At 37.4% G+C, this 25,015-nt stretch overlaps 3 protein-coding genes across 6 annotated transcripts in view; all 3 read right to left on the bottom strand.

Annotated features, from left to right (window-relative positions):
* Nucleotides 1-964, bottom strand: part of LOC126872304 (spermidine synthase) — a 191,434-nt gene extending 190,470 nt beyond the window's left edge. Inside the window, exons 1-2 of the mRNA XM_050632095.1 lie at nt 869-964; nt 3-70 (exon numbers count right to left, since the gene is read on the bottom strand). The gene's annotated coding sequence lies outside the window, so the exon portion shown is untranslated. The remainder of the gene's footprint in view (nt 1-2; nt 71-868) is intronic.
* Nucleotides 965-3,024: 2,060 nt separating this feature from the next.
* Nucleotides 3,025-16,620, bottom strand: LOC126872302 (uncharacterized). 3 transcript variants are annotated; one of them, XM_050632090.1, is made up of 5 exons: nt 16,463-16,614; nt 14,442-14,894; nt 12,978-13,402; nt 9,435-9,674; nt 3,025-3,474 (listed from the first exon to the last, which is right to left on the bottom strand). In XM_050632090.1, the coding sequence occupies exons 2-4, from the start codon at nt 14,881-14,883 to the stop codon at nt 9,468-9,470; spliced, it is 1,074 nt and encodes a 357-aa protein (XP_050488047.1). In that variant the 5' UTR covers nt 14,884-14,894; nt 16,463-16,614; the 3' UTR covers nt 3,025-3,474; nt 9,435-9,467. The 3 variants fall into 3 exon arrangements, with proteins under 3 accessions (XP_050488047.1, XP_050488048.1, XP_050488049.1); XM_050632091.1 differs by lacking the exon at nt 3,025-3,474 and having other exon boundaries at nt 4,053-9,674; nt 12,996-13,402; nt 16,463-16,620; XM_050632092.1 differs by lacking the exon at nt 3,025-3,474 and having other exon boundaries at nt 9,557-9,674; nt 12,982-13,402; nt 16,463-16,620.
* Nucleotides 16,621-16,970: 350 nt separating this feature from the next.
* Nucleotides 16,971-23,144, bottom strand: LOC126872298 (probable methylmalonate-semialdehyde dehydrogenase [acylating], mitochondrial). 2 transcript variants are annotated; one of them, XM_050632083.1, is made up of 8 exons: nt 22,977-23,139; nt 20,751-20,823; nt 19,771-19,970; nt 19,514-19,592; nt 18,897-19,264; nt 18,130-18,558; nt 17,565-17,843; nt 16,971-17,479 (listed from the first exon to the last, which is right to left on the bottom strand). In XM_050632083.1, the coding sequence occupies exons 1-8, from the start codon at nt 23,007-23,009 to the stop codon at nt 17,378-17,380; spliced, it is 1,563 nt and encodes a 520-aa protein (XP_050488040.1). In that variant the 5' UTR covers nt 23,010-23,139; the 3' UTR covers nt 16,971-17,377. The 2 variants fall into 2 exon arrangements, with proteins under 2 accessions (XP_050488040.1, XP_050488041.1); XM_050632084.1 differs by lacking the exon at nt 20,751-20,823 and having other exon boundaries at nt 22,977-23,144.
* Between the last annotated feature and the right edge of the window lie 1,871 nt (nt 23,145-25,015).

Here is a 25,015-nt window from a genome sequence, read left to right as displayed (position 1 = left end):
ACTTTCTTGGTTTTCAAGCATCGTTAAAGTCCTTTCCAGGTTACAGGAAGAAGAGGAACGAATGAAAAACCTTTAACAAAATATGGGTTATTATAATTTGTTCCGTGAAACAGTGATGGTTGTTTAGGAAATTTGAGATAACGAAATATCAGATTCTATAAGAACTTGGAATTTTAATAATAATAAAAAAAAAATTCTAACAAAACTCTAGTCTCTATGAAACTGGAACATCGAAATTGAAAATTTAGAAGACTTATATATATATAGAAACCTTTTACGAATTAGATCCGATATTATGATTATGGTGATATTTGAAACCAATTTGAAAATGTATGTAGATATTTAGTGCAAGTAAATATTTCGTACAGACGAAACAAATATTTAAACGGTCAATTGCCCATTACATTAATAAACTTCGACACTTAGTGGGGCCATCTTTAACGCTCGTTGCGTGTTTAAGATGGCTGTTCATACCGCATATTAACTTTCTAGTAAATATATATTTGCAGTAGATATCTCGTAACTTTTATACATTGTACATTTTCAGATTGCTTCTAAATTTGTTCAACATAACCACTAATAGTCATGTCTCATTACTGAGTCATTGCAGTGCCAAAATACTTTACACGATACATATAATATACATAAAAGTTTTCTACGGTAAGTATTTTAATTTGAAATACTCTTGTCAGCCATTGTATATGGAAGTTATGCGTACGTATATTTACTCTTAACCAACTTTAGTTATCGGATTGGTTATACATACGTGTCTATATAATAACTCTTCTAAATAATGCTCGTTGTTCTAATCATAGACGAATTCGACAATATGAAAACAAAGGTAAAAGCTATTGATTGTATTCTTTACCTGATAACTTCTAGATGAAACGTTTACGCTTCTTCGTCCTATGCTTCCCACCTAAAACTGACACTTCTACGATACGATAGATCGATCGGAAGAAATTATGTATGTATATCGATTATAATTTACTATCGTAATATATATTTGCATATTTCGTCGTTCGATCGACGTTGTAATCTTTATTTAAGATCATTGCGCGCACATTTCATACAAAGATACATATCGGATGACACTCAAACGTGGGACACGAAAATGCGTTACATGTCATGACTATTTTGTACTTTATCCATAGCAAGATCATGTACTTAGACGAGTTTTAAAAGTCGTTCCACCATGGCCGTAGTTTCTTCGATGAACATGGGATACCATCTAACAGCTAATAGGTGGAACTAATCGCTTCATGTCCATATAAAAACATACATACGTGTGCACGTATAAGTACGTATAAGTATAAATTTCTTACATTCACACGTTTGAGCATTTTACGCGCGTATGCATTTCAAACTTTCCACTTTCAACTGTTCACTTTCGACTTTAATCATAGTTTCAAGTGTAATTTGCGCGAAATTAAATATTATTCATGTGAGTGCTTCGATCTATTCAATAGAATTTGCAAATCTCTAAATGTACATACATTTCGTGTATTTGTTACTTGTGTATTCGTTACTATCGTGTATTATTTTTATATACATTTGTAATTAACCTTTCTCGGAAATGAAAAGTTGATCGAAACTTTCATTTTATTATTTGAACTTTGATCATCCTACGTATATAAGCTTGATACATTTATGCGATATATATCGATACTGTTACAATTAAAAGAAGAGAAATAACAATGTAATATTACAATGTATTGCTATATACTTTATCATTTGCTTTAAAACGGTCTTTTACTATTCTAATGGCTGGTATATCAAGACTTTGTATAAATGATTCCATTATTTGAGCGAATGCGAGGCCTTTTCTTTTACAATCTGTGCGTCATTTTCTTCATGAAGTTAGTATACAACCAATAGTCCCATATTATGCAATTTAATATAGATCGATAAACCAAGATATTCTGCCTGATTTAAAGAAGACAGTGAAGTATTCAATTTGTCTTCCGAATCGTTCCATATTTTATATTTCAACACACCGTAGAAATCTGTAAGAGGTAACTTCTCCATACTGTCTGGTTGCTTGATTGCGGCTCCTTTGGCTGGTTGGCCTGTTTCTTTGTTTTCAGGAACACCCACGTGTGCTAGTATCCAGAAAATTTGCAGTTCGTTGTCTTCCATTCGTGAACTGCAGTTGCAAATTTCATGGCGGACGATGATTGCCTCTGTGGGATTTGGCCGTAGTGCTTTGGAACCATCTGCAAAGGTACGTACGTAAGAAAAAAGTAATAAATTTATTATGTCTATGAATTTTGTACATGGAGAATTTTAAATAGTTTGGTCAAGTAAACTGTATATATTCACCTAAGTGCGTTGTACGGTGTAATTATTTTCAAATATATTGGATACATATTCAGATACATCAGGGTGGCACGAACGGTATTGTACTTTATCCTTCTCAGCAGATTTTCACGATTATTCTCCTCTTCTTGTTGAGTTGGATGTTGTATAAGACAATTTCCTCCAGTTCTATGTATTCTTGAATGTATTCTGCCATAGAAGTGGTTAGGTTGTTCAATGTTTTCCGAGTGTATTTACCATAGAGATATTCGATCCTGCCTCTTAAGTAATGGAATCTCAGCTTTTGCCAGGATTGCGTTGTTGGGTGTGATTCTATGTTTATCCGAAGGTTAGTTTGATAACCGAACTTCGGGTTCTTGTCCAAATGTTTCGCAATTGTCTGTTGCGAGAATTTTATCAAAACATAAACTCTAAGATACTATAGTCATCTAGCGGTGAAAAGATGGTACTAATGGTATCAGTGATATTAGCTTGGCAAAATACTATTTTGGGCATAGTGCCGCATCTACCAGTGAACCGGCGATACTGATCAGTAGGTAAATTAAAAAGGAATACAAAATTAGGAATTTAAAGAAATACATATGTTTTTAAGAGTAGAAAAAGTAATAAAATAGACGAGAAATGGGTCACGGGGTAGGAAAAAATCTAAAACCTATCAAGATGACGAGTTTGGTACTTTTAATGTTACAGTAAAATAAATCAAAATTTGATAATTATTCCGCATCTTTTATTTGGTTGTATACATTTATAGGCCCTAATTCGGCGCGAGCTATATCATTTTCAAGTCGAATTAACAAGTCAATTCTCCAATAGTAAACGTATCACGATCAATGATGATCTATGTCGTGATTCCCGAGACGTACAATGTTAATAGTATATGTACATATGCAGAATTGTTTCGCCTATTAAATCGTTTAATCGTTCGGTCACATCTTTTCACCGTTCCGTTTTCGATATTTAATATTGGTATTGATGAATGAACGCAACACCCTCTTACCGTGAGAAGTCGATACACTTTTAACGTTTGTGGTATTAATTAAGTCGATAAGTTGACTTCCTACTTGAACGTCGATAGATCAAAGGGTAGATCGCTTTGAGTTTGTAAAGTAACGCGATCGATGTCTTCCGAATCGTTAAGCGTTACGCTGCGACGACCTGTTGGCACAAAAATTCCGCTTCAAACTAAGAAATGACGTCGGCGAATTGATAAAAATTACATTTCTCAAAACGAATAGTTTGCGACTAACGAATGTTTGAATTTCTCAAACAGAAATAGAAATCGAAGCTGGCCCGCGAAGTTCGTGGAATTGGGCCGACTAAAAATTACGAATAAATTAAATATTACAGCTTTTACCAAAAATTGTTGTTTCGATAAAATATACAGTATTTTATTTGCTGGTTATAAGAATACCGTTTCGAAAATAGAACAAGATACCGTAAAAAATGGTCCAAAGACATTTTCTTCTAGAAAGCTCCATAATTGTTCGTCTCGTGTAAGAAATTCCTTCTGGAAAGCGCATTTCCGATCTTCTTTCCGATTGCTATCTCAGAATGTAGTGTATTCGTACAAGCGATATTCGCGATACGCTTAATTGTACGACTCCACACATATACATATTATTACGGAAAGGACGTTCACGATTTCATGCGTTATACGACCTCCTTTTCGAACACACACGTGTGTTTTCTGTATATATATATGCAATATCTCATTATCCACTTAACACTTATCATTTACTGTATATATATTTATTTATTTATATTTATACGTGTATATAATAGGTATGCGAATATGTATATACAATTATATGTATATATATAAATACATGTATGTGGAAGTCAAAAATGAATGAAGTTAAAAAAATATAATCTTCAAAATAGAAACTATAACCGTCTCTTTCTTCTCAGCTACAGCACTATTGTGTCACTTATAAGTCCCTTATTCTCATACTTCTTTGTTCTTTATTTCTTTGAAAACGCATCAAACATTTTTCTGTCTTTCTCTCTCTCTCTCTCTCTCTCTCTCTCTCTCTCGTTCTCTCTCTCTCTCTCGCTCTCTCTCGTTCTCTCTCTCTCTCTCTCTCTCTCTCTCGCTCTCTATTTTCTCATTTTCTTTGTACGGAATTGCACGTGTACTTACTATTTGCGTGTTCATTGGTTCGAGAACGAAGGAACGTCGACAACCGATTCGCCGTGATCGAGCGAGTTCGAGTTTGCCTTTTTCACAAAATCCTTAACAAATCAGTCAATTGCATTCGAAAAAATACAATAAAAGCGACACAGAGAAAATGGCGAACGTTCACTGTCCGCGTGTCATCATTTTCTACTGGTGAAATCTTACAAGATCGTTTTCTAGTATACTAGTGTACCAGTATCAAATAATCGATCATATCGCATTATTGTGTTTAATTACACATAACACAGGTTTATACAACGCACAACACATCATTCTATACATTTATCTCAACGAATAAAATGTTTTCCTTGTTAGGTAATTAGTAACTACTGTTACTGGCCTTTCCTGCACCTATTAAAGGCGACTGGACTCGTTTCTTCATAAATCTTGATGTTGTTCCTCGCGATAAAATAATGTTAACTGAGCAACAGGTTTTATAAAGTCCTTCAGAATTTAATAATCTCTTCGCAGATTTCAAAAACTTTATTTCTTCGTTAGCAACAATTGTAAGCTTCTTTTCGGATGAATTTTAGTCGAGGAAAATTATTCAACAGTTTACGTTATTCACAAGCACTCGGAAGCATTGCAAAACTTAACGATATCTAAAAGAATGTAGCGATTTCGTAGATATAACAGTACGGTATACATATACGTTACGTATTTAAAAAAGAAACGTAGACAATGTGTATCTGTTAAATAAAACCTTAACGTAGTAATTTCTGTAGATTAGTCGCTTAACATTTGTAATTATTTGAGCTTGTATCGTTAAATTATTAACAGCTAGTATCGTTTAATCGAAACGCGTTTAAATGTACAAATTAATTTCTTAAATAACGACTAACTTTTTACGCTCTGTGTATTGCTCTAAAAATACTGAACGACGTTGTTTGTAAAGATCGCAGAAAAATTGGCGTGAAAAACATTGCGTTCGATTGTCTCCTAAATTTTGTTAAGGATGTCGTTTTGCGGCCATCGCTATTTAATTACACATAGAAATACATTTCACTAATGAAAGTCTTTACACCCTTAGGGAAAATGTATAACGCTAAAAACGCAGTTTCTCCGTTAATATTAATATCGAATAACGCAATTTGCGAGACAATTCGATCAATCGTTAATCATCCACGATGACAAAGAGTAATTAGTAGCTGGTGATTTTAACTCGCTACTTCCAATATTACCTGATATATTCATTAAAATATGAATATACCTAGAAAATATGCGCTTGAAACTACGTACAGTCTTCTTACGCAATTTTTATGCACCTAGCACACGTGTTTTTCGTTTTAAATTAATACAACAGTTTTTCTCGTTACGAAGCTGTCTTTCGTAATACATGGAAGATATCTGAACGTGTTAGTGATTAAATAAGTACCAAATAAAAATACGGAAAGAAATCTTTAAACGAGTTGATCGCTATAATTTATATTATATGTGGGTGAAGAGAAATTCTCGGGTAATATTACAGGCCGTCTTTAACGAAACATTCAACTCGCATTACGAACCGGGACGAAGAGAAGTAAATCGAGAACGTTACTCATTGAATCGTACAATGAAATAAAGAAATAAAATATTGAACGTAAATGATATACATGATTTTCTAAGATTGCTTCTGTACGTTTAGAAGCTACGATCCTCTTGATGTTTTGTTCGAACGCAAATTGAGCGAATTAATTTTCAATCTCCCATAACAGTAAGTTTATAGCGATCGTAGATGAAGCGACATATTTTCGAAGCACATCGGTGCTAGGAAATTTCAAGGTGCGATTCTTAATGACATTTGAAGAAAATCGGCCAGATATTTCTAATATTTTACGGCCATATACAGGAGCGTATTGTGTACTGTATGCACAGTGTAGAAAGTTTAGCAAATACATAGTGTGACCGAATTAAGGAGACCGCCGACATTAACGTTTGACATTCGTTTCGACGCGTCTGTCGTTAATATCGATTGATTTTTAAAGGCGTAACATGTCGAAGTATATGTCGGAAATGTCAACTGGAAAATCACTTGCAAATTATCAGACTGTCTCAGTCGGAATTTCCGATAATCGCAAGACCCTACGATCTTTCTACTACATTTTCTACTTCGCTTTTATAAAACCCTTAAACAAGTTCTTACTTTCGAGACGACATATTTATATATGCTCAGGTTAATTTCATTTAAAATCCGCTACGGAGATGACCAAACGTTTAATTTCACTTTCTCTAATAAAATATACGTGTTCGGTCGATCGTGATAGATAAGCGAAACAAATAGTATAGAAAGATTGCTCGTTTCTCTAACGATTCCGTCATTCATCTGTTTTTTAGAAACTGTCTCCTTAATCGGTCATCGAGGTACGTAACTTTGTTTTTCACTTATATATATATATATATATATATATAGATAGATTTGTTTCTTTAGTAGCTCTTTTGTAGGAAAGAGCTCGAAAATTCTCTGATAAATTTACGACTCTCGACACGTACAGGGGATATGCAAGATGCTTTGTAAAAAATCATTAGAACTTCCTGATATTGTGAGATTAGCTTCCGTGCGATTCACTAATGTAATAGAATAGCCAGGAAGTATCTACATATTGGTAATCAAATGGAGTCCTTCCGTCGTCGAAGAAAAATTCTCGTTCGAACGACGTTTCTCGGACGTTTCCACGATTTTGAAATTCTGCCGATAGAAATTTGATCATATCATTCCAAAAAAGATGCATCTAACACGTCATGGTCCGACCAAGTACATATTAATTATGTACTATGTACGGTAATTATAAATTTGTCGTTTTAAATTAATCGACTCGTCGTACCAGATATTATAATATATTGAAATATCGAAGAATTATCCAATGAAAGATAACGTCTCGATTTAAGAGAAAAGATGAGTAGTTTGAATGTCGTTTTTACTTCATGCATGGGAAGTTGGGGCAAGATGGAAATGCTAAAACAAAATTGCTCTAGAATACTAGATTTATTGATGTTGTATCTACAAAAAATATCATATATGATATCAATGCCTGTTTATCGAAACGTGTTAAAATAAACTTCCAAAACTTAACAAAAAAGATATAAAAATATAATTTTGAAAGTAGCGACAATGCCCTAGTGACGGGGAAAAATAGTACGCATCTATTTGTATATATCGATTGTTGTTAGACCAAATGGTAGGCCCGTTTCATTTAAATAAAATACTAATTTTTCTTTATTATATGTGTAACGTGTGTATGGGTTGTGATCGTATATGTATGTTCCAGTTATGATCTTATATGTGTATATATGTATATATATATATATATGGATTTTACTAAATTTCGTAATACTGTATGGTGGTATTATATGTACTATACGTATGTACTATATGTACAATGGTAGTGTGTGGTATTTGTGTGGAAACAGAACATTGTAATCCCGTAGGGAAAGTAACAAAGATTTAGGCAGAAAGAATTACTAACTCTTGCTCTCGTTCGATCGAAAACACAATCGAGAAAGGTCCAAAATTGTCTTCAACATCTGTTGAGAATTTTTTCGTTAGAGAGCCAACCTCTTCTCCAATGTAGTTTTAGGAATATTAAAGACCAGAATTGCTTTACGATAGCCCATTTTTTGTACAATCGCTTCAACGGCTCTCCGCATAGATTCTTCGATCCAACTTTGTCGCTCTGTTTTTCTCCTGTACGTCCATATTATCTAAAAATGATCGTTCATGGAAATGTCCCCATCTTGCTCCAAATGTTACATCCAGACTAATCGAATGACAATGCTTTTATTTGCTTACGAATAACATTCATAAACACATAAGTAAGTACTTGAAAAAATTGCCTAACTTATAGTATTAAAGACATAATATGGTTGAGAATCGTTACTTACCTACTCATGTTGAAAAGATGGTAGAAAATAAGGTCACAATCGTTAGAGGTAAAAAAAATCATCACTAAGCGCACAAAGACGCTATAAACTATCGAATGTAACTATTTGTCTCGTACAAAATTCACCTGTTTCTTTTTTTCGAGGAATTGCTTTATATCCAGCAGGATGTTACGGCACGAATAAAATATAATATAGACACAAGCATATTAATATTAATATCGTATATGTATCGATATACATACATGTGAAATAGAAAAAAGTATCGAGTAGAATCAGTAGCGATGAAAATAACTTTCGAAAAAGTATTCTACGTCTTTATAAATTATATAATAGAAACATTTCGAAGACTATCATCGCGAGTCAATGATTGTAAGTAGTCTGCAGTGTCAGACAAAATTCGGCGAAAATTAATCGGACCACAACACGCTAGCGCAACCTAGCAATAGGATAAGACTGTGAACACGCGAAAGCCGCGTCGTTCTTTTCAGTCGTTCTTACGCGTTACGTCTCAATTGTATTTGCAGAAAGAAGAAGGTATACCGAGGAAAAATGTCCATCTAGCCAACCTTCGAAAGCTGGCTACTATCTTTCGAACCATCTTCTCCGCATAGATCGAGCATATCGGAATCAATGAAAATTCACTTTTCACGTCTAGGTATATACAAATTATAAGACAAAAACTTCGCTAGGGTATTTCAGGAAATATCGCGAATTTTAAAATCTTCCACGATATTAACGATTTTTAGCTGGAATTATTTCCTATGAGAAATAAATCCTTGGTAGGAATTACGTGACTTTACGCGTTCAGAAAATTTTACGTTTGTTAAAATATCACCGAGCTTGATTCTCCACGAACCACTATAACCAAGTAAGCAAAATAGCAACGAAGCAAACGATAAGAAGAGAACGATGATTATTCGATCAGTCAATTCCTTAAAACGGGGCTTTCAACGCTCGATTAAACGAACCCGAAAAATATTAACCGGTATTCCCAACATCTCGATGATCGTTCGTTCGGTGTTTCACGCGAAGTATCTAAATCTAAACTGACGTACACGTTGTAAAAATATGCGAATCTTACGAGCTACGTGGCTCTCCCATGGTTGAATCACGATTACTCTTTTTCCTCGATTTCCTGGCTTTCGACGCCCAACAAAGTCGATTTGTCCTCCTCCTGTCCCTCCACTTCTGGTTCTTCGACGCTTTGACGCAGGCGTCTCGTGGTCTTTCGCACGTACAACAGCAGAGAGACGAGAATGCTCGCGAAGGTGAGGAACACTGCCAGGGTTATGTAAACCTTCACCGCCATCCGGTTGAAGCTCTGTGGAATAACATAACGGCACCCTTTCTTTAATCTGTATCGCTAATAATTCTAATATCGGTTTAAAAAAAATGCGACTGGTTTGTGAAACGTTTCTAATAGTAAAAATATCAATCCCTACAGTAACAAATTTTTTCATCGAAAAGTTGACGAAAGATTAAACGGCATTACTAATGACTGAGAGGGGAACGTATAGAACCTGAGCTGAACTAGAGAAAGCAGTGGGTCGCTATTCAATTTCCTTATATCTTATATCGGATCTAGGTAACATAAGCTAAGTAGGTGGTTAAAAAGTAAAGGGGATTATATTTCGAGAACACGACCGACGATCTGTAGTTCAAAATTAGCGTCGGAATATCGCAATTAGTTAACCAAGATTGCGCGATAAAGTTTAAACGACTAAATGGACACGATGTTCTCGAGAGATGGACGCATGTGTTCGCGAACGATACTCGTTCAAATACTTCTATGACTTCGCGTTAAATTTATTCGTCAGAACGACATGAAACTCAATATCGGAAATTTTGACCCAGTTAACTAACTCGGTATGATAATGGTTTTAAGCTTCGTGTCTATTAAATCGACGACTCCTCGATACACGTTCCATGCTTGAGAAGTTGTCGAAGAAAAAAGATAGTTCCGAATATGAATGTCGTTATCCGTTTGTTCAAAATGAGAATCCGTGTCAGCAGATGAGATGCCAGATTTTACACGAAGGATTCGATAATTTTAACTAAGAACCTTCCCTCTACATAGGGACATAATCAAACTAGATTTTCTTCCCGTTGTTATTCGCCTCGAAGAGTATTCTTAACAGAAATTATTCGTCGAAAATCGATATCCAATGGGATTTCCATTTTCCCATAAGAAGATCTTTAGCTCCGAAGAGTGACGAGAATAACGCGTTTGAAATTCCGATTCCAAGGGTCGTCCAACGCTCGAAATGCAAGATAATCTCCTATTTAAATAACGTCTACGTCCCCTTTAAGAAGATACATTTCTCGCAGAATATAATTCATTTTAATCTGCGAAATCGAATACCGTACTCCTTCGGGATTAATTTTTCACAGCTTTCTTTCGCCGCGAACGTGTAACCGCGAAAACCTGTTTTCGACACCGGAATATTGATATTTAATGTCATTAGCGCTGGTCTACATCGGAACGTACGATCCGATTGGAAAATGTCACGGATAGATGGAAAAATTGCGATTATTGCGATGAAAAACTTTCTACTTAACGAAGATTATAGATATACATACTTTTAAGTAAATTTAATCACTTTTTCTTTTAAAACGAAGCTTTCGTCGCACTATGTTGGAAATGTAATGCATAGAAATATATTAAGTAGGTAAATAAGTACAACAGAATAGTCTTACTTCCGCAAGACGAATATCTCCGTGAAAGAAGAAAAGAATATTCATAAACATCGGAATAAGCGACAGCTGGTTACGTAAATGGAGAGAAAGAGAAACGATTACCCGTCGAGATCGTTTCAGCTGTTCAGATCCTCCATCATTGTTAAGAGTTGAGAGAGGCAAGCGTTATATAATAACCCCTCCCCCTCCCACACCTCGACGAGCTAATGAACCGTCTCATTTCGCGCACAGCTGATTTGCTTCTTTGTGTCTGCTACCTCAACCGGAAGCTGTGATAAACAGGTGCGCGTTATCACTGCGTTAACCGCGTTTGGCGCGATTTATGAAAATTACATAAGGCGATAGTCTGTTGCATCTCGAATCACGATAAACATACTAAAATATGAGAGGACTTGAACGGTGTAATGACCGATAATAAAATTCAAATTAGATTTCATGAGAAATGAAAGTTTATAAAATTCGATATTTTTATACAATTACGTTATGGGCGATTAATCGATCGAAAATGTATCGGTTTAGAGCAGGTTTTTCATGATTCAGTGTAGCTAGATACCGATTCGCTTAATATCGAATATAAAATTGTGTTACGATGCAAAACCACCGCTTTATCGATAACCAATTTGCATCTACTAATTTCAGACGAGCTACAATTTATTTGCACCGATTTCCATCCATGGTGTTAATTATTCCTACGTCGTTGAGGGATGTTCGAACAAAACGAGGCAGCCGCTAGAAATGTGCGTTATTAGAAATTTCCACGCACTGTCGTATAACGATCGTTCCCATTCTCCGTTTTTCTTTTTTAAAAACCACGCAGCAAAAGGTTCGTTCGAATAATCTGTAGCGGCTAGAGGAACGCCGGTACTCGGTATTCGGTGAGCAAGAAATTAAGAGATAAGAGATAAGATATAACCAACCACGTTGAAAATAAGTAGAAAGACGAGAACGGCGAAAGTAGTCCGTAGGCTCGCGGCGAGAAAAAGAAAAGATAACGACAGCCTAGCTGAGGAACCGCGGAAGAAGTACATACGTATAAAAGGAACCATGCTGTTAGATTCTCCAACATATCCTATCGATCGTCACCGGTGCCATTCGGTTTGGATGTCTTTGCTGCGGCGCGATCGATACTTATACAGAGTATAAATTAACCTTTGGGACCCGTAAAGATGCTCCTACAATTTTCCATTCGATTCGATGCCACATCTTGTGCCCTGTGTCTCTCAGAGCGATACGCACGAAATCTCGAGGAATCTTATCTGAGATTCTCTTCTACTCGATACCGAATCTTTATTACGAATTCTTCTTCCACCGTTACACGTCGAAACAAGAATGAAAATATAACGCAGAAAGAATAAATAATATGAAAATCCACGCGAGAACGTTAAAGCGAAGGCCTTTTCAAGAGACCGGTGTGAAAGTTAACGAGCCATAGAGTTCATGCGGTTTTTCGACGTAATCGCCCGCCATTCACCCAATGCTTGTAAATCCCGCAGCAGCAAAGTTCTCGACTATTTGGAGCGGAGAGAATATAATAGGTCGTACGGTCTACAAGAGATAAGAAACCGCAAATACGTGTTGGTAGAAATTCGCGTTATTCGGCGACATTGAACGATAATTTACCAACAATTTTATAATATCTGTGTTGGTAACAAAAGACACGTTGATACATTTTACGCGTATACGATATTATTAAGAATTTCAAAATTCATATTCAGTTTCATATCCTTTCGTCAGTAATTTTCTAATACTATTTCTTCGTAATGCTAATTCTATAATCCTGTCGAAAACAAGCGACGGCTTGCGATACTTGCGACCGTATTTGATAACTGTATCGGAAACTAGTAGCGAGCGTGCAAAGTATGCAGCTCGACCCACTTGTACTCGAGATAATCAGTACTTTTCCACGTGTCATTGCTCGTTAACTTACTTGCCGAGACAACTGTACCTTCCATTGAAAGTCGGAGGAAGGATCGGTGAAGAACCACTTTTGCGTCCAGGGGTTTATCGTTCCCTCTGGCGTCTTGAAGATCAACCCTTCCAGGCTTAGGCCGTGTGCCAGGACGCTCGTAGTGATGTTTCCTTTTTTGTACGACGCTATCCCAGCCTTCATGTACATTTGTGGTATCGTTTCGTTCTCTCTGAGCTTCAAGGTCACCCTTGGCATCTTTGCCTTCCTCGTTGGCGCGCTCGACGTCATCTTGGTCGCTTCACTCGGGGTGCTGGTTAACGTTTTTAAACCGGTCGACCACGTTGTCGGTAGTATATACGTAGTGGTGGACGTGGACGTCTGTTTGACGCTCGTCGTCGATTCCGTGGATGTTTTCGAACGTTGCGTGCTACTCGTTGTGGAATCTGCGAACAAAAAGCGGACGAAAAAGAATGGTTTTGGTAAAAATTAAACAATTTTAAATATTTAAACGACAACGATTGGTACTTACGGAGAAATTCTAAATTCTATGGAAACATAACGACACACGAACGGACTTTGAAAATGCCAAAAAGAAGGAAACCAGATGGTACAATTTTTGGATCTTTCGTTGAGCGAGTTTAGTGAGTAGCGTATTTGATGGTGAAAAATAAAAAATTTATCGCCATGGTAATGGAATATTGAATGGCAATTGAATAACGTTTTATCGGATAGTATTTTTCCAATACCCATTTACAATTAGGGTTAGACAGAGTAAATGATAATCAATCAACTATACAGGAAACACGAGGATCGTATTCATCGATAATAACAATGAACGATTAGTTTACTAATAAACATTCATTTCCCCATAAAGCAGCTTATTATCGAACATTTCGTTATTTAGCAGTAGCAGAAAGATGATTTATGGAAGGGAAAGCCGAGTATATATTATAATACAACGACCGAAGAAAATCGATAACAGTGGACGCGATAAAAACGATAAATGTCACGCGGTAGAAACAGTTAAATCTAAATTCGTTGCTTCGTTAAATCAAATCGTTGCTACTGTTAATTTCTTTCTTGCCACGGCTCGAGGCTCCCTAGTAAAACATTCGGGCAACTTTCAGAAGGCCGATTGAAAGATAACGTAAGTTACTGGCGCTTGGAATATGTTGTCAAATTAGCCAGCCTTGCCAATCCAAATTGCTCCGAAATTGAAACTTTGTAACTGGATAGCTTAATAGATTTTACCAACATGTAAATAAAACACAAGAACTTGCTTGGAGCATAATTGTCGTATATCTATCTTGTACATCTATCGAGTAATATCGCGGAAATGGTATTTCATTCATTTTAAAATTAAAAACACTGTTATCGTCTTGATCGTTATTCGATTAGAAATCAACGCAAATACGTGTGTTATCGCGTTAATTTTCGACATACTGACTTTTATCGCGTAACTTTCGTCGAGGAACTTGATACCTGTGGTAGTGAACTCCTGCGACTCTTGTTCATCTACGTTCGACGCCTCTAACAACGTAGTCATCTCGTCCTCGATATCCTGCTTCCTGTAAGCTTCCGTAGATGAAACCGTGGTCGTTACTGGAAGCCTGTTTTTGCTTTTGTTCGCCATGTCTTTCTCCTGACTCCTCGACGAGTTTCTAGCCCTCGACGAGTTGTGCCCAACTCGGCCTATAGCCAGCACCGTACTGGCGAACAGCCGCTCGTCGCTCTGGTTCATGAAAAGAGTTACCGCCACGTAAGACACGACGAACAGAATCATCAACGTGCATATGGAGTACTTGAGGACCCTCCAGCCCGCCTTTCCTGATGTCTGAGGGAACCCGGATGACGAAAACTGGTCCGTTTGCGGTAGAATCGTGTACTGCAGGCTGGCATCGCCTTTTCGTACGGTTTTGTACATAATTGATAAACCTGTTGGAAGAATCGACCCGTGAATCTCCGTGCTGCTTGACAAAATTTATGTAGGAAATTTTACAGTGTCTGATTTTACGATCTCTAAATTGAATATTTTGAATTACGACGAGCGGCTTATTTTCACACCTGTACGGACTCGAAGAGGCAACGTCCCGCTTTCGACATTGTTCTATCATATATTAATGAAACGAAGGTAGGTTTGCCTGTCTAAAGACAAAGTGACCGTGATACGCGACCTGTTGGAAGCAGTTCACATCGTAGAATTTACCGTCCGTTGAAACCCGGTTCGATCGGAACTCTGTTTTCTTAAACAAGGACGTAGCGAGGCAACAGACACTCGATCTGGATAGAAGAAATAGTTTGCATTCAGGTGACGATGTAAAAATAAAATTTGACGGCCGTAAAAGATAAATGTGTTCTACAAAGCGGAGTTGAAACCGCGACGATTTTCCATGCGTCAACTGCATTCGGTAGAAATCATCTTTCAAACAGAGAAACGCAGACGTTTCTTTCCATCCTTCGTTAAAACTTCGTTTTTATTCCCTTGGAAATTACATAAATACCCATTGATCGATTCTTCGAAAAATTGTTGATAGAAACAAAAAGATCAGAGGTACAAACATCTCCAATTTTTAAAAGCTTTAAAGGCGAGTTTTTCTACTAATTATTTCAAGTATTATTTGGAAAGGCCTGGAAACTGCGTACTAATCTGAAGCTAAATGAAACGCGTTTAAAAAATAGGTAAGAAAATTTTGTAGCGGTGTAAGCATCCTTCGGCGAATTTTAAATTCCACGACAAGGTAAAAAAGTATGATAACACTAAGGATAAAGGGTAAGGGTTGAAGCACCAAACAAACAACGAAACCTATTCTTTAAGACGGATAATATCGAACGATGGATATAAAGTGAGATGCAAAATAACGTTATTGTAAATGATTTAAATATTTGTGAAAATACAAGATATTAAAATGCAAAATTTCAAAATTCTCCGTTGTAATGGTTATACTTCAATAGCAACAACGACCCATATTTTTCCAAAATTCCCAAGGGATTATCGAGCGTGGCTAGAGAAAAGAAAGGACAACAGACGTCGATGTCTTCCGCCGGGAGGAATCGATTCGCGATTTTCCACGGCAGATATTAAATCCTCAGGCAGCCTCGCATCGGTCGCTCACGTACGAAGGTTAATACCGCCGAATTCTCTTAATGCGATCGAAAGGGACAAAGAAAAAGAACAAACGGACAGAAAAGGGACGAGAAAGGGACAAATAAAAAGACCTTCGGTGGAGAATCGAAATCAAATTTTTCCAAAATGAATAAACTATTCTTTGGTATCGGAACGGGGCAACGACTTTCGCGAAAAGTTAACGAGTAGCGGAACAAAGGCGACGACGTCGATGAAAACAAACGAACCGACGACAATCTTAACGAGGCGCTATTCCTTTGCAAACAAATGGCAAGATTCGAGGAACGTCGTCCATTGGATGAGCAAAAAGATCGCGCAGCGTGTAAATATCGTTGAATAGAGAGCGGAGAAGAACGAACGAAGACGTGCAAATACTCACGATATGTGAACAATCGAAGGGGTTGGTTTTCTCCGTTTCGACTTCCGGCAGCCTGCTCCGTCGGAACGAACGCGACGATCCGGGACGGGCAGAACCTCGCCTGTGAGAGAAATTTTGTTGGAAAATGCGCAGATGCGCCTGGCCAGGGGGTGCTGACGCGGCTGCGCAGTGCGCACACGTCACAGCCAACATCCGGAAGACCGTCACTGTTTCAATGTTTTCGGCCGTCGCGTCGACGATCGACGAGGATGCGAGCAACTAGCTTCGGTTCAAGGACGTTGGAGGACGCATCGACCTTGAACTTCTCTCGTTACATACATCCAGCGATGAATCGTTTGTCTTCGATCTTGGATTTTGGATAGAGACCTTTCTTATCTTTATTTACCGGTTGGTGGTGGTGGTGGTGGTGGTGGTGGTGTTGTTCGTAGGAGCGCGGGGGATAATCCGACGTATCGGTGTCGGAGGAATTGCTTTTCCGCTGGGATTAATTTGAAACAGTAGGGTCGAATTAAATAACAAGAAAGGTATAGTTATATTTGCGGATACATAGTTACATTTTTCAGAACTATCGGAGAACGGAAGATTACTAAAAAAATAGTACAAAAATTTACGTTATTTCATAAACGTATATGTTCTTCTAAAAAATATAGAATACAAAATTTCACCGGTGGTATTTTATTATTTTGTTACAAAATATAAACAAACATAGTAAACACAATAGGAAGCGTATCTCTTTCGATTTATCCGACAGTAAGTTATTTCGGACTAATGGAAGACATTGTTCGTTACAGTAGTATTGGAAAGTCATCTTTTTTTAAAACAGAAATTTCGTCTGTTTATAAAATTTCGTATGGAGTATACAGAAAGATTTCCAACTGTAACGCTTTGTATCACTGTAATCGAGGAACATTTAGTTTACTGCATGGTTGGCATAGCCGTCGAGGATGCGATATCACCAGCGTCTCCGGATCTCCACAGCTGCGTTATCGTTTTTACTTGCGTGTGGAAATTTATACCCTAGAAAAATATAACACGTGCATTCGACGAATATTTTCAAAGTTCATAGAAAAAGTACGATAGTAGTTTGTGTGACGTTACTTACGTGCTTTCCGTAAAAATGATTGTCGCCTAAGAAAGATCCCTTGTTTCCGGTGAAACTAAACATGGGCAGCGGCACTGGAATAGGAACGTTTACGCCAACCTGACCAGCCTCTATTCTATTTACAAATGCTCTAGCCGTTGCACCGTTTGACGTAAACACAGCAGTTCCATTTCCATAAGGACATTTGTTAATAATGTCGATAGCTTCGTCCAAAGTATCAGCGAAAATACACGAAAGAACAGGCCCAAAGATTTCCTCCGTGTAACATTGCATCGAGGTCTGAAACGTATTATGCGATCTAACATAAATGAAAGCACTTAAAGCGCTGCGATCAATGATGCACAGGAATTACGAAGAAGCTACCGCGATCTAAATTATACGCAATTTTAAATTACCGTATGAAACGTGACATCAAAATCGATAGCTCTTTAAGAAAAGTTTGCTTCTCTCTTTCTACATCGATCGATGGTAACCTTATGGTAACACGAATTTCCTGCATCATCATCGAAGGCATCGATCGTCATTCGCGTTTTCATAACACGATTGTATATCATAGGTGTACCACCTTCACGTTTGTCAATACGGTTGGTCCAACGAAATTTCCCTTTTCGAAACCACTGACAACGAGACCTCTGCCGTCGAGAGCCAACGTGGCACCATCTTTCACCCCTGTCTCGATCAGATCGCATATCCTCTTCTTAGATCGCGGAGATATAACGGGCCCGAGATCGGTTCCAGGTACGTGTCCCGCATTCACCTTTAATTTCTTTGCGGCCTCCACCAATTCTGTCACCCAATCCTTCGATTTACCCACGAATATTGCCACAGAAAGCGCCATGCATCGTTGGCCGGCAGCCCCGAAAGCAGCACCCACGATTTGAGAAAGGGTTTTATTCTTATTCGCATCTGGCAGCACCACGCAATGATTCTTCGCACCCATGTTGCACTGCACGCGTTTTCCATGCGCGCTGCTCTGTCTGTAAATGTATTTTCCCTGTAAAATCAGACATACTTATCGTACACGCATATTTTAGCTACGAACGGTTTCTTAGAAATTAGACACGTCGATTTGTCGAGATCGTTCGTTCGGTATCGTTTCGTGTATTTACGAGTTCTTCCATTATTTTCCTCTTAACGAAAGAAAATAACGATATAAATGGGAGAGGAAGAGGAATAGATTAATCTCGATTCACTTGCAAAATGCATGCAATATGGTTGTCAGTTATTACGATTTGATATTATCGATGGCGTATAGAATCAACAATTTTACATAGAGGGAACGTTATCCCGGTGCAACGAACGCTCACAAAGCAACGATCGATAGCAACGTACCGCTTGATCGGAACCAACGAAAGAAACTGCTTTGATATCGGGATGCTCGCAGATGAAATCGACAGCGGCGTGTTGACCGTGGATAACGTTCAACAATCCTGGTGGAGCACCGGCTCTGGTGAATAGATCAGCCAGGATCATCGAAGCTCCTGGTACACGCTCGGACGGTTTGAGAATCGTGGCGTTTCCACAGGCGACCGAGACCGGAAACGACCAAAGAGGTATCATCGCGGGGAAATTGAACGGACAGATGGAGGCAGTTACGCCAAGGGGAACTTTGTAGGAAATGATATCCATATCTGTGGCGATGTTTGGCGTGCTCTCGCCCATTTGCAGGCAAGGAATTGCGGTACACGCGTCGACGACCTCTGTAACATAAATCAACACCAGGCGTATGATCTGTCGCTTGTACGATGATGCGATTACGTTTATGGGGCGGGCAGGACACGCGGAATGTAATTACGATAGATTGATTCGTCCGCGTATGCGTGTATGCGTATTGATCGAAAATTTCAGAACGAATTTACGTTGTTCGCGTATACGCGTGTAGGCAGTTCGATAAAAGATCGAAATATTTATCAGGACTATGATATAATACATTTTTCAAGAAAACTCACGAAGTCCTCGAAGAACGTCGCCTTCCGCATCAGCCATTGTTTTCCCATTTTCCTTTACCATGTTCTCTGCGATTTCTTTCTAGGGAAGATATCAATATTTCTATTATAAATACTATTCTTCGTATAAACATTTCTCGTATAAATATGAAAAAATATCAGCGGAACGCGTTAAATTCTGATTTGTAATAAATTATAGGATCTTGGCCAACCCATTTGTTCGCGCCTACGAAATAAAGTTGAAATACGAATAAACTTACCGAATGTTCGCGTATGAGAGTTTGATATTTAAGCATCAGCGTTTGTCTAGTTAATACACTGGTATTTTTCCATTTCTCATACGCTCCCTTCGCACTTTTCACGGCTGTCTCCATTTCCTCTTTCGTGCACTTTGGCGTGCGACATAACAGCTCGTTCGTCGCTGGATCATGAACGTCGGTGAACTCTGTGGCCTTCGATTCTGAAACAGATCGAAACCTCCTTACGACTCGATCAAGCAAAATAATATCGACTCGATCAAGCAAAATAATAACGATTTGTCGACGTTTAATTTTAGATTTTTTCAAGTGTAGCGCGTTGAGAAAGTTTACGAAAATATGCACCGCTTCTGAAACAGACGTGACGCGTTTTTTCGAACTTTTCCCATGCCACTTTTACTCGAAGCATAATTATTCCATTTAACTTTGATGCCTTCTTTATAATCGGTGCTATTTATGTCATTCGTAAACGTTCCTCGTTAAAGCAATTCTTAGAATCGAATTCGCCTCGGAATATAGCGCCTTTTCTGTACAGTTTCAACGAGTGCTCCAGCAGTATTCATGGACCACGAGCTTCGATTAAATGCCTTTAGAAGCACGCTTTAAATATTCATAACGAGCTGTATCGTACGAAAAAATAGGTTCAAGAGCGCTTCGAAGATCAAGTATCTGTTTCATCAAGATTGCACGTCTCGATCTCGATAATGCCAGTCTTAGCTGTCTTACTTTCTGGCAATTGAATCATGAATGAACCAATTCAACCAAGTAAACACGCGTTTCAGTGCTTCAACGGATGCATTAAATACGGCTAAGTAACGTTATTTCCTAATGAACTTGTAATCTCAAAATGTCTATTCAATCGGGATTTAATACTCTTGCGTTTTTTTTCCTATAACTCTGAAAAATTTGCAACGACAAGCGACACTGAGATACAACATTCGTGAAAATCGGTACGTAAATTTTTAATACCATAAAATAATTACCTACGAATTGGCCATCAATGTACATCTTAACCGTTGGTACGCTACTGCTGTAAGTCCTTGCGACAAATTGCGCCTAAAAGATCATTCGGTTAATGTTAAACAATCCTTGTTTCGATATTACGTTATTCGGTCAAATTCTACGACAATAAGTCCACGTATGTTTCTAAAGACGTTTCGCTACAGAAATTAAGTATTATAATAAGGTATTGGAATTGTCGAAAATGATTTTCAATTGTAAAGTATTTAAATTCGTGACCTTTGCTTCTCATTCATTTACAATTACAATTGTTTAAGATTATAATGCAGCAGTTAAATAAGGCAAAGGAAATGATAAATATTGAACTAAAATATTTAGAATCGAAATACGATGACTTAACGTTCAATGTTACCGCGGGAAAAAATGATGAAATAACAAAATAATTTCACCCGTTTTTTTTTTTTTTTTTTTTTTTAAATTTTTAGATTGCAAGTTTTGCCACTCTTCGTCACGTAGAGATAGGAAGGAATGATAGAAAAAAAGCAATGGAGAATACATTCCTGTAATTTCATATCAGTTTACAATTGACGATCTTTCGATGAAAAAACGAGAAAAGTTATAAAACGCTCTAATACTTTTTGCGTAGCCTGTACTTGTATTTCGTATCAACCCTATTCGAATCAGCGAATCGTAAACGAGCGAATCAACGTTAGTTCACTGTAAAGTAATCTCGAGGCCCTGATCGATAGTCCAATTCTATCTGTCAGATAACGTGCAAACGTATCACTTCCACGGAGACCCGTATGTTTCTTGCTCGAAAAAGCTTAAATACAGCATCGGAATAAATTCATCCAATTGGCCTGCTTCTCCGAGCGAGCATGACCTCGATAAGAAACGAAATCCATCGGGAGCGATTGTTTGCTCCACACGCGATAAGAATCGCTTTGACACGGTACTCTTCTCACAGGCAAATCGGTTCGTTCCCAGTTACGTAAAGTATGCAAACTCTATTACACTAGATCGATAGTTGTATTGCTCTCGACCAGCGTTATTAGCACCGATGATTCTAGCTTCGTAATCCAAGTCAATTGCAGCGAAGACGCGTAGTCCCTTTTCAACGACACCAACTTTGTGTAAGACTGTTACAGAACGATACGAATATTCCGACAAAATTTTTAATCGAGGTAATTTTTGATCGAAGAGATGACTTTAAATCGAGGTAGTTACATTTGTAACTACTTGCGTATTTACTTGCGTAGACCACCCTGTACATATTTGATATTACAAGAAAAGTATGTGCGTACATTCTATACCCAATCAAGTGTTAACTAACGTATAAATCAAAAATTTGTATTTCACGTAGCATTTTGTGTAACATTGGTACATTGGAACATTGGTATTATTTAATGATGAGGCAACGCATATACCGATAACATCTACGAATAACAGTACATAGTAGGGATAATAACGTAACATGATCACTGTTTACAGAAATAATACAAGACGATGTAAAGTATGTGTGATTCACGATAGGAATGGATATATCGCGATGAATTATGGTACTTTTACTATACAAGTGACGTATGTACAGTTGAATATTTACAGCGATAATATGTTTGTCGATAACGCGCGGCATTATCACGAGAAGAATATTCCACGATAGTTCGAAATTCTTCATCTAACCGAATATTCCGGAGTATTTCGTCAATGTTTGAGTTATACTAATGGAAACTTGTTAAATATATACGCATACTTAACGTCTTAATATTTATCATTTAATCGTTTTATAATACATAAGAAGAATTGAACGTAATACAGATAGACATAAACTTAGTTAAATAAGTTTACAATTTTCCACGTCGTTACATTCTGAGATTAAAATTTTATTTTCTCCTGAAACAATTTAACCGGATATAACTGTATATTCGCTTTAAAATTCAATTGAAATCCTATAAAAACCATTCAACTATTTCAAATACTTTGTTTCTAACCTTACATCTGAAGAAATTTCCATACAATCATACAGATATGTACAATCGTATAGTATAAGATCGTATAAATATATCGATGCAAATGATAACATAAACCAAATGAAATTTAAACGCAGAATGTGTTTATCGAATCGAAAATTGTAGCAAGCATTTATTCGTTTTTATAACATGAAATATATCCAACTAAAATTCTCTAATAAGATATGTCAGTAATAAGGTGTAAAAGTCGAGCGAAAATATTATAAATGCTAAACGTACCTCGCACTTAACGATTCTCGCGAGGAACGCCATAGCGGTAGAGCAGGTCCGTTGTTGTCTGTACTAGAACTGCCTGATTCACTGAAAAAATGGCCTTGCCTACGGTTGCCTACCAGCGACCGTACGTTTTCATCGAGGTTAATCGCGTCTGTTTACTACGTTCTTCAGGCTCGATGTTTTTAGCATCGTCCTCGTCCGAACTGGTTCGGCGATCTCCGAAGAATTTACGAAGATAGCCGAACGAATAGCGTAAGCGTTGCTATTGATTCGAAGTTTATCACACCGGATAATTGATAAAATAACGAAAGCTGCAACCAATGTTTTGATACTTTAGAACAACGTTTAGAACAACGTTTAGAACAACGTTGCGAGAACGTTATGTTTATGCTTAATAAACGCATAGAACATCGTAAAGATTTTACCAGCGAGCCGATGTCATGATGGCGCGAAATTTAAAAAATCCGTAACCTGCTGCCCCTTTTAAATTTCCTACAGAAGCGAACGTGATATGATAACGGATAGGTCGATAAGGAGGGAAATTTGAATTGGAATTATCAGCGGTTGGAAATGCCGAAACACGTGTTGTTTGAACATTTTAGATGCCACTACTCGATAGTAATATCGCTCGCAAAATATTTATCGTATCTTTTGAAGCCTTTTATTCGAGATGTTTACGAATGTCGAATATTATAGCCCTTTTATTATCACGTTTACAAGAAATTAAGACATTGTAAGACGTTGAAACAACTGGTGGAAAAATGAACATCTTGTTAGAAATATCGAACACGATGAGACAGTCGCTCTTAATTGATTAATTTATAATCGATTGCCGTCAGAATAATGGTATCTGATGTGGAAAAAATGGTAGGAGGAATAGGAGAAAGCAAGAATGTTGGTAATCGTTAGGTGGCCCAAGGCATGCGTAACAACTAACCGACCGATTACACGGAAGTCGATTGGCAAACAATCGTTAGAGCCGATAGACAGGTTCTGGTTGCTTATTGAAGTCTCGTGCGTCGGTTCGTTTTATATGTATGTGCGTACTTTATCCGCCTCCGAAAGCAGTCTATCGATATAGTATCGTGATTATGTATGGCGAAGAAAGTGAAACGCGATGGAAATTCAGTCTAATAAGGTGAACAAAACGTGCGCCACATTACTTATTAGCGATAACTATCGACATGGCGCTAGAAAATAATATTACAGGTGAGATTAAAATATGAGAGAAAATTGCTCCTGATGTGTGTACAGAAATACAACGAGCATTAGAACACAGTTTCTCAAGATGCTAATAAATTTCAACGAATATTGCTAAAGTTGAAGTAAGAGCTTTTGTTGGCTATGTTGGTAAATTAATTATAACTGTAATTAGCAAGCGGGCGACCTGTTGTTTCTAACAGGTTAAAGTTGATCACTATTTAATCTTTCATTAAGGAATCTCATTAAATCCATTCGCGTAATCTGTCAAATTTCCCATCGATCGAAAAACTCGTCGCGATTAAACTTGATTTTAGATTCAATTTCATAATCGCCAACGTATTCTTTTGATCGAAGTAATCGGAGTGGTGAAAACGATCGTACGAACGATATACGTATACTACGTTCGATAAACTAAAGTAAGCTTGAATATCGAGAAGCAAAAGTTACGTTACGTTCGCGATGGAAATGAATATGTTACGGGGAAAACGACGTTGGAAAACGAGTTTGACTCGGTGAAAGTAAAACAGAGTCGTTAGCGAAAATTTCATTCAAACAGTTTCGCAATATCATCGGATACTTCTAATTATTATTATTTTATACAAAACACGCAATTACGACGAAATTCATTGCGTAAAATCCACTCCGAAGTTCGTAAATACGTATTACTCGATAATGGAATAAAACGACAAGCTCCTGCAGATCCTGATTAGTTGGTTAAAAATAAAATATTCAACTATGTGGTTATAGATTCTGTTTTCTTTTTAAAGAAATTCGATAATAACTTACAGTTCGATCTAGAACTGTGCTAACGAAGAAGTATAACAAGGAAAAACTATAAC

Source organism: Bombus huntii, chromosome 13, assembly GCF_024542735.1.
Source record: "Bombus huntii isolate Logan2020A chromosome 13, iyBomHunt1.1, whole genome shotgun sequence".
Taxonomy (NCBI): Eukaryota; Metazoa; Arthropoda; class Insecta; order Hymenoptera; family Apidae; genus Bombus; species Bombus huntii.
Note: the sequence above shows the minus strand (reverse complement) of the source record. Positions and strands in the feature narration are given on the sequence as shown.

Coding starts and splice junctions, on each gene's coding strand:
- LOC126872302 (XM_050632090.1), bottom strand. CDS start 14,883: ATGTACAAAACCGTACGAAAAGGCGATGCCAGCCTGCAGTACACGATT. Junction 13,403..14,441: donor GCAGGAGTTCACTACCACAG/GTATCAAGTTCC, acceptor TTTTGTTCGCAG/ATTCCACAACGAGTAGCACG. Junction 9,675..12,977: donor AGGTACAGTTGTCTCGGCAA/GTAAGTTAACGA, acceptor GTTATTCCACAG/AGCTTCAACCGGATGGCGGT.
- LOC126872298 (XM_050632083.1), bottom strand. CDS start 23,009: ATGGCGTTCCTCGCGAGAATCGTTAAGTGCGAG. Junction 19,265..19,513: donor CGACGTTCTTCGAGGACTTC/GTGAGTTTTCTT, acceptor TTTATGTTACAG/AGGTCGTCGACGCGTGTACC. Junction 18,559..18,896: donor TCGTTGGTTCCGATCAAGCG/GTACGTTGCTAT, acceptor CTGATTTTACAG/GGAAAATACATTTACAGACA.